This window comes from Cibotium barometz, chromosome 49 (assembly GCF_041138505.1).
Source record: "Cibotium barometz isolate CiBa-2024 chromosome 49, ASM4113850v1, whole genome shotgun sequence".
Classification (NCBI taxonomy): Eukaryota; Viridiplantae; Streptophyta; class Polypodiopsida; order Cyatheales; family Cibotiaceae; genus Cibotium; species Cibotium barometz.
The window spans coordinates 15,325,384-15,335,163 of NC_141094.1; the positions used below are offsets into that span (position 1 = coordinate 15,325,384).

The 9,780-nt window shown below is 36.9% G+C and overlaps 1 protein-coding gene across 1 annotated transcript; it reads left to right on the forward strand.

The window, feature by feature from the left end:
* Positions 1-252: 252 nt before the first annotated feature.
* LOC147610339 (uncharacterized) lies at positions 253-1,747 on the forward strand. Its single transcript, XM_086786558.1, has 3 exons — positions 253-559; positions 1,047-1,447; positions 1,647-1,747. The coding sequence occupies exons 1-3, from the start codon at positions 253-255 to the stop codon at positions 1,728-1,730; spliced, it is 792 nt and encodes a 263-aa protein (XP_086642684.1). The 3' UTR covers positions 1,731-1,747.
* Positions 1,748-9,780: the final 8,033 nt, after the last annotated feature.

Below are 9,780 nucleotides of genomic sequence, written 5' to 3' on the forward strand. Positions count from 1 at the left end.
CTAACACAGACGACGCAGTAAACGACGGCCGGAACGCGGGATTGCTGCCCCTCCGCCGTAGTGTTGTTCGCTTGAATGATTGAGAATGCTGGGGGCCCCCGCCGTGATGGTGGGTATTCACACACACACACACACACACCGCTGCACCCCACCCTTGAGTGTGAGCAGCTCTATTTAAGACGTCGACGAGTGCCTGCGATATACTCACACCATCTGCATCTGATCAGAACTATACCGATCCAGAAGCTCATGATGACGTCTAGTTGCTGCAGCTGTTTTCTACTCCGTGTCTCTGCTGATCTCTTGCAGCAGCTCGTGCTTGTCTTGATTTTATTAACGTCCATAATTCGTGACGACAGCATAAGTGTAGCAGCCCAGGACTGTACCCCAATCGCCCCTTCCTCCGGCGACACCCCTTTGGACGGGGCCGTGAGCATCATCAAAGGCGGCAACTACTACCAGCTCTTCGAAACATGGGCTGCCCCGGCGGCCGGCCTTGACGTCAGCACTTACACCTCCGTTGCCGTCGACGCTCTCACCGCAGCCAAAATCATCATAGGTCCGACCTAATTTTGATCTTCTTTGAATATATAATAGCTGGGTCTGATCTGTATCTTATAACAAACTATCTCTTATATAGAGATGTCAATGAATAGACTAATCACACATGATTAGTTGGGTCATGAATAGACTAATCTCCAAAGGAGTCCAGTCTGGAGCAGCTGCTGTTTATAATGTCGTAGATGTCTAGAGTGGATTGCTGCTTATAAGTTTGTATATCTAGTGGTAGCATATTAAACATTTGTAAACACTAACCCTTCCCCCACCAATCACGTACATCACCACTATAACCTCACACCCAATCAATCACGTACTGCAACAGTGCCTGCTTTTGTTCCTTGTTTTATTTTCATTTTTCTTGAAATGAATCCGAAAGTATGCACAAATTACTGTTAAACACTATAATATGGTGTACTGATCTTACCTGCCTTAAGCTTATTTAATCCTGCACAAGCTAAATGTTGCACATCTTGGATCCTCCACAGGGATCATCGAGCAACTCTTTGAAGGAACTGCTATCTACAACAGCCCTGCCGACAACTGCTGGAATGTACAAGGCAACTATGGGTTCCCTGATGGTAGAATGATCTCCTATGGATGCGATTGGGGTTTGTTTACGGAAGTTAACTTCAAGTTTGGCCCAACCTCTCCGGACGGAGATGGCTGGAGCCAGATTGGTGCCGAGCCAAGTGGAATATTATACTGCCTCTACGTGGGTCCCGACCAAGGCGATCCTCTCTTCACCACTGGTTGCAGCGATGACGACAGACAAAAGTTCAAGTTTATCCCCGTTGGTGGTGCCAACTTTTTATTTCTCAACAAGTCTACGATGCAATGCATGTACCTTGCTTCTGATGGCATTCGAACTGCACCATGCAATGTTGATGTAAGTTTTGGTTTGCTATTATTATTCTGACTAACTTAGTAGGATATAAAGTTCTCACGACTATGGCTACTATCTATCTTACATAGCTCATTACATAATCACTCCACAACCATATAAAGTCCTTGTACTACTTACCTATAATGCTCCACGATGGTGATTGATTCTTACATTTTGGTCCTATTTGGATGATTGTTTGCAGGATCCAACACAACTTTTTCAATGGTGTGATCACGTCACTCAGAGTTGTGTTGTGCCAAGCGGGCAGATATTCAACCCATGCTAAATATACATTAGACGGAGTGTATCACCACTTTGATCTTTGAAGATCCCATGTTTTCCATGGTTTGCCATTGCAACAATCCCACACATTATCATGACAAAAAGATGTATTTAAAACGTGCAATAATTCCTTTTGACACTCCATGTCAAAAGGAAAACCTCCGCCATCTCCTACTAATAAACTTTATTTTTTGATGCCTAAGCTTGCTAAAATGTTATATCATTGTCTCTAGCATGGTCCTTGAATGTGAGACTATTTCTACCTCACATCCATGTAATTGGAAAGCTATTTTGTACCAAAATGCTCTCTTCAATTAGAAATTTATAACCCATGTCGCCCTGGCTTCTTGCTTTTGTGATAGGGGTATCGAAATTGCCATGTGTGACCTAGTGGCAAGGATTGGCTTTAAGCATTATCAAGTCGTACAATTCAAATCAACTCAGAATTGAATCATGCATCCTCATAGATTGGTGCTTGAGATAAAAATTCATTGATATAGAGTCAAATAATGAAGGCTCTAGGTTATAGTTCTAGGATAAAAGTTCTCATTTTCAAGTTTGTTTGTATAGGCTTTATTGTAGGAATTGTTTTTGAAAAGCATGCTTTTATAAACACTTGAGTGAATGAAGATTGATTTCATAAGTGCCACTTCTTGTTCCTATTGATAAGTCTTTACAAGATCACACTTTACTCACACACTAGCTATCACATCCACAGATTCGCATCAATGGATTCCACACTTTTAAACTTTCATAAATGAAGATAGCATAAAAGCGTCATATATTAGGCCCTTTGAACCTACAAAATTGTCAGGAGAAGTGGTTTAACAATTTGTTTTGCATAACAAGGTAGAAGTCACTATCAAGGTTATTTTCAACCATGCTACTCAACACAACTCCTATTTTTGGCGTCATCGTGGGCCTTTTTAATATTTATAGTCCAGGGGTTGCTTATTGTTACTCTCAAAGACATGAAAATGACCCTTGAAGAGAGAGAGAGAGAGAGAGAGAGCATCTAGTTTTCCACATTGGCCCTTTTTTGTTTTATGATAAGTATTTTATTTTATTTTCTTACATTCTTCCAACATATATGCTAGGCTATCAAGTGACATAAAAGCAACCTATATACTCTAAAGAAATATACTAAGACATCAATATGGAGGTTATGTACTAGCACATAAGTGGGGTGGTCACATAGAAGATCCCATAAAATCACCCCAAAGGAGTCACTTCACAATAAATTTTATAATTTGTCTAGTACTTAAAGTTATTTTTCCACGGTAATGTCTAGAGTGGGTTGGCTTTTATGGGGCTTCTGACCATTTAGAGACGATGATTTATAAATTATATATATTGTAGTATAAAAAGTAAGTAAATGTAAAGTGCAATTTATCAAACACTAGTTTTATAATTTCTAAAAATGTTCATTGCTTTCTATTCACCGTTGGTTTCTAGATTCAAAAAAGTATGCACATATCACATGATGAAATGATTAAAACTTGATGATAATATTCATCTCTGAAGTTTACTTAGAAATCCACCCAATATTGTTCCATCTAGAAACCTTTTTGTACGGTTCATTGATAAAATCTTTGAGGGGAGTGTTATGTAGAATAGCCCAATCAATAGTTGTTGGGATGTAGAAAGTAAATATGGGTTCCTAGATGGTGTAAATATTTCTTGATGACTTCTACCTTGTTCTGCACAAAAGGGTAGAAGTCACTATCAAGGTTGTTTTCAACTACGCTACTCCATACCACTCCTATTTTTAACCTCGTCTTGGACCTTTTTAATCTTTATAGTCCAAAGGTTGCTTATCATTACTCTCAAAGACATGAGAACGGCCCTTGGAGAGAGAGAGAGAGAGAGAGCATCTAGTTTTCCACATTGGTGCTTTTTGTTTTATGATAAGTATTTTATTATATTTTCTTACATTCTTCCAACATATATTCTAGGCTATCAAGATACATACAATAACCTGTATACTCTAAAGAAATATACTAAGACATCAATATGGAGGTTCTGTACTAGCACATAAGTGGGGTGACCACATAGAAGATCTTATAAAATCACCCCAAAGGAGCCACTTCACAATAAACTTTATCTGTTGTCTAGCTATCACATCCACAGATTCACATCAATGGATTCCACCCTTTTAAACTTTAATAAATGAAGATAGCATAAAGGCTTTTTATATCAGGTGCTCTGAACCTACAAAATTGCAATGGTTTCACAATTTGTTTTGCACAACAAGGTAGAAGTCACTATCAAGGTTATTTTCAACCACACTAATTAACACCACTCCTGTTTTTGGCGTCCTCTTGGGCCTTTTTAATTTTTATAGTCCAGGGATTGCTTATCGTTACTCTCAAAGACATGAAAATGAACCTTGAAGAGAGAGAGAGAGAGAGAGAGAGAGAGAGAGAGAGAGAGAGAGAGAGAGAGAGAGCATCTAGTTTTCTAGTTTGGCCCTTTTTTGTTTTATGTTAAGTATTTTATTTTATTTTCTTACATTCTTCCAACATATATGCTAGGCTATCACGTGACATAAAATCAACCTATATACTCTAAAGAAATATACTAAGACATCAATATGGTGGTTATGTACTAGCACATAAGTAGGGTGATCACATAAAAGATCCCGTAAAATCACCCGAAAGGAGTCACTTCACAATAAACATTATATTTTTTCTAGCACTTAAAGTTTATTTTTCTATAGTAATGTCTAGAGTTGTTTGGATTTTGTGGGGCTTTTTACCATTTACAGATGATGACTTATAAATTATATATATTGTAGTATAAAAAGTAAGTAAATGTAAAGTGCAATTTATCAAACACTAGTTTTATAATTTCTAAAAATGTACATTGCTTTGATCTATTCACCGTTCATTTTTGGATTAAAAAAAGTATGCACATATCACATGATGAAATGATTAAAACTTGACGATAATATTCATCTCTTAAGTTTACTTAGAAATCCACCCAATAATGTTCCATCTAGAAACTTATTTGTAGGGTTCATTTGACAAAACCTTTGAGGGGAGTGTTCTCTAGAATAGCCCCATCCATAGTTGTTGGGATGTAGAAGGTAATTATGGGTTTCTAGATGGTGTAAATATTTCTTGATGACTTCTACCTTGTTTTGCACAACAAGGTAAAAGTCAATATCAAGGTTATTTTCAACTATGCTACTCCATACCACTCCTATTTTTAGCCTCATCTTAGACCTTTGTAATCTTTATAGTCCAAATTTTCTTATCATTACTCTCAAAGACATGAAAATGGCCCTTGAAGAGAGAGAGAGAGAGAGAGAGAGAGAGAGAGAGAGAGAGAGAGAGAAAGCATCTAGTTTTCCACATTAGGCCTTTTTGTTTTATGATAAGAATTTTTTTTCAATTTTCTTACATTCTTCCAACATATATGCCAGGCTATCAAGCTACATACAAGCAATCTATATACTCTAAAGAAATATACTAAGACATCAATATGGAGGTTATGTACTAGCACATTAGTGGGGTGATCACATCGAAGATCCCATAAAATCACCCCAAAGGATTCACTTCACAATAAACTTTATATTTTTTCTAGTACTTAAAGTTTATTTTCCACAGTAATGTCTAGAGTGGGTTTGGCTTTTCTAGGGCTTTTGACCATTTAGAGACGATGATTTTTAAATTGTATATATTGTAGTAGAAAATGTAAGTAAATGGAAAGTGCAATTTATCAAACATTAGTTTCATGACTTCTAAAATTGCATGCTAAAAATGTACATTGCTTTCTATTCACCTTTCATTTTGGATAGAATATAGTGTACACATATGACTTGATGAAATGATTAAAACTTGATGATAATGTTCATCCCTTAAGTTTATTAAATCCACCCAATAATGCTACATCTAGAAACTTATTTATAGGGGCCATTGAAAAAATCTTTGAGGGAAGTGTTATCTAGAATATCCCCATTGTTGGGATGTAGAAGGTATGCTGAAGGTCTATAGATTTCATGTACATAGTTGCTCAAGACTGGTAATTGGGGGTCATACAACTTTTAAGTTTGGCAAACCTTAGGATGCACTTAATGTCAAATAGGGAAGTTCTATAGATTTTGTGTACATAGTTGTTTAAGACTAGTAATTGGGGGTCATATCATTTTTAAGTTTGGCCAGCCTAGTGTGAAAAATAGTCATTTGTATACAAGTTATTTTTGGACAATAAGAAAGGGACAAATATTCCCTTGCAGTTGTTTTCTTATGAGCTCTCCTTCTTCCCTTCCTTGCTTTGATGGATGCATGCTACATAGGTTGATTGTAGGTTTTTATTTTACATTAGCTTCTTTTTCTTCTTTCTCCTGTTGAGAGAGAGATTCATCTCATGAAGGATCCTCTCTTATTGCCTCCATATAGGCTTTGAGATCTCTCTTCACATCTTTGGCGAGGAGCGTTCCGGTATGACAATGGAGTGAGGATGCTTGGACAAGCTAGCACACTGACAATGGGAAGTTGCAGTTATAGCTCAAAGGTTAGACCCAAAGACACACGCTTTGACAAGGCTAATGTAATATCTTGACTTGAACATATTTGATACTTATGCCAAGGACTAGCCTAGGAATTAGCTCCATTTTTTTGGTCCATCCTGAGCTATTGGGATCACCCAATATTGCCCGATGTTAATTAAGAGGCCGCACTCTAAAAAACATACTACATTTTGAGCCATTTGATGTGTATGTTTCATTGTTTGATTTTGTGCATGGTAAATTTATTGTAATAATCATAAATGAAGGCAAATGAAGTCACTATCAAGGTTATTTTCAACCATGCTACTCAACACCACTCCTCTTTTTGGCCTCGTCTTAGACCTTTTTAATCTTTATAGGAGAGGTTTCTCATCATTAATCTCAAAGACATGAAAATGGCCAGAGAGAGAGAGAGAGAGAGAGAGAGGGAGGGAGAGAGAGCAGCTAGTTTACTAGTTGACCCTTTTTTGTTTTATGATAAGTATTTTATTTTAGTTGATTACCTTCTTCCAACATAGATGCTACGCTATCAAGCGACATAAAAGCAACCTATAATGCTTAAATATACTCTAAAGAAATATCTCCCCACAGGAGTCACTTTATAATAAATTTTATATTTTGTCTAGTACTTGTTTGGATAGTCATGTCTAGAGTGGGTTAGCTTTTGTGAGGCTTTTGATTGTGTAAAGAAGAGGAGGATTTCTAATTTGTATATATTATAGTAGAAAATTAAGTAAATGTAATGTAGAATTTATTAAAAATTAGTTTATTAGATTCTAAAATTCAATTTGATTACCTTCTTCCAACATAGATCCTAGTCTATCAAGCGACATAAAAGAAACCTATAATGATCAGAAATACTCTAAAGAAATATCATCCCAAATGAGTCACTTTACAATTTACAATAAATTTTACATTTTAGCTAGTACTTGTTTTGACAGTCATGTCTAGAGTGGGTTGGCTTTTGTGAGGCTTTTGACTTTATAGGGAAGAGGAGGATTTATATTTTGTATATATTGTAGTATAAAATCAAGTAAATGTAATGTAGAATTGATCAAAAATTAGTTTAATAGCTTCTAAAACTCAAGCTCTGATTTCTTTCTATGAGTAGAAGTATCAATTTTGTAACCTAATTGAACTTGAGTCTAAGCTTTATTAGTGTTAATCCTTTATTATTATGTTGTGGTTAAGCTTCATCCACCTTAGCTTAGTGTTTTGCATTATCACATTTTCTCATGACTCCATAGCCATCTTGCTTGAGATACTCATGTTTTTAACTTGGTATTAGATCTTGTCTCATAGCTCTTGTTAGTTCTCTTGGCTTCCATTACACAAATCTCAACATTTTTATCACTATGTGAGAGGATCCCACTTCAAAATACTTTCCAGACCTCCTGACATTAGTATGCAATGGGACTTCCCATTGAATTCTAACATAAGGAGGTTTGGAAAGCATTTTAATGACTATCTACACACATGTAAACTCTATGTTGAATAGACAATCTACCTTATGCATAGAGAAAGAGATCATAAGAAATACATGCTATATGGATAAGAGAGTATGAACATTCAAGAAAACTTATACTCTCCATCCATTCATAGCACTCCATATCAAAAACGCATTATGCATAAAAACATTACATAGCTCACATAGAGCATATGTATGTTGTATGCATAAATATATGTATGCATATCTCATAATGTATAAGCCATATGAATTAAGCTTAATTCATAATCCATATGCATTAAGATCTATACATAAGCCATATGACTTAAGCTTTATGCATAAGAATTATGCATTAAGCTTACTTGATATGGCTTGTACATTTTGCGCTATGTTTATGCATAGAGCATACACATGCTCTATGTGAGCTATGCAATATTTTTATGCATAAGCCATAAACTACAACAGAATGAAGATGTAGCTAGAAGGATAGGGAGATGTCGGGCTATTTTCATTGCTAAAAATGTTGCTATTTATGTTGCAAAATGGCTTCGCCTGCTGTTGAGCACTAAAAATAGCAGCGATGACAACGATATTTTGCTGCTATTTTTCGTTGTTTAGCAGCGAAAGTATTGCAAAGTAAAAAAATGCTAGGGTAGATTGGGGAGTTTGCATAGGACTCCCTAGTCTTCCCTATCTTTTTTTTATTTAAAACAGAGTCACAATTTTATGACACATAGATTGGGAAGAATGTAAGTGAGCCTAAAATTTATTATATTTCATAAATTGTCGGGCCTTTGGTCATATATACAAAAAATATATTACTGAAGAGTTAAGTAATCGGAATCCTCATCGGATTCTGAGTGCTCATCTCATCATTATCTTTGTCCTCCTCTTAACTTCCTTCTACCGCTTCATGCTCGTAATCTAGATCTTTCTCTTCCTCTTCCCTTTCATCATACATACATGCCATAAAATACAATTAGAGGTAGATATAAGAGAAGGGTTATTTCACTACTTACCTCATCTTCTTGAGTCCCCAAAACAGACTCGTCGAAGTGTACGCCTTGCGTACGCATCCACGCCCATAATTGTGGGGACAGGGGACTCTATAGCCATAGTCTTACTCCTCCTTTGTTGGGTCACGCCCAACAACCTCTCTCTAAAAAAAAGAAAAAGAAAATATACAATTAATTAAAGAAAACGATATGGTACAAAACAAAATGAAAGAGGAGAAGAAATGATTAGTAAAATAAGTACTTACGAAACAAGCAATGAAGGAGGAATTTCCTCCCAACCTAAACTGTGAAAGCCCTCGCTTTGATACTCAGGAAGCACTCACTGCCACTTGTTGTTGAAAAGCATGTGGGTGCTTTCTCACGAAGCTACGTGTATGCCTCTACTCCTCATGCATGCAAATGCTAGGCTTTTCCAAATTATTCTTTGTTGCTCACTTGATGTTTGTTCTCCTATTAGAGAGAAAAAGCTTGATTTTTCTCTTCATCCACTCCTCATAGAAGCAAAGGTCTGCATGTGGAATAGGGAACTCCAACTTAAGCACATCAATGACATATTGCTTTGAAAGGTTGTCTTATGATTTTCACTTTTTGAAGGATTTCATGAACTCAAGCTGTTTAGCAAGTCCATGCATGCGGTTCATGAGTTGTTTCCCTCGTGCATCCATCACCACGAGGACACCATTGACATCCATGTTGTATCGTAGGGTGTGTGGATCAAATGGTGGAATTGGTCTCTTAGAGTTTGGCTCATAAAAATGAGTAGATCAAGGGCCCCATTGATGTTAGGGAGACACATTGGAGACCTAGTGCTTCTTATGCGAAAGCAAAAGTAGCTTGCTCCCCCCCACTACTAGGATGTCTACTAGCCCACCCAAACTCCCTACTAGGTCGTCATGTTGTGGTGAAGACGGACGTAATAAGGGAGTGGGGGTGGGTCATCAAGATAGCTGGTGTAGGCTCATCACACCCATATTGTGATGGGCTTGCACCACTCAGACCCACGCCACTTGGACCAACACCTATGGAAGGCATGGTCTGACTTGACTGGCTAAGTGAGGTAGATTACCCCATGGAGACT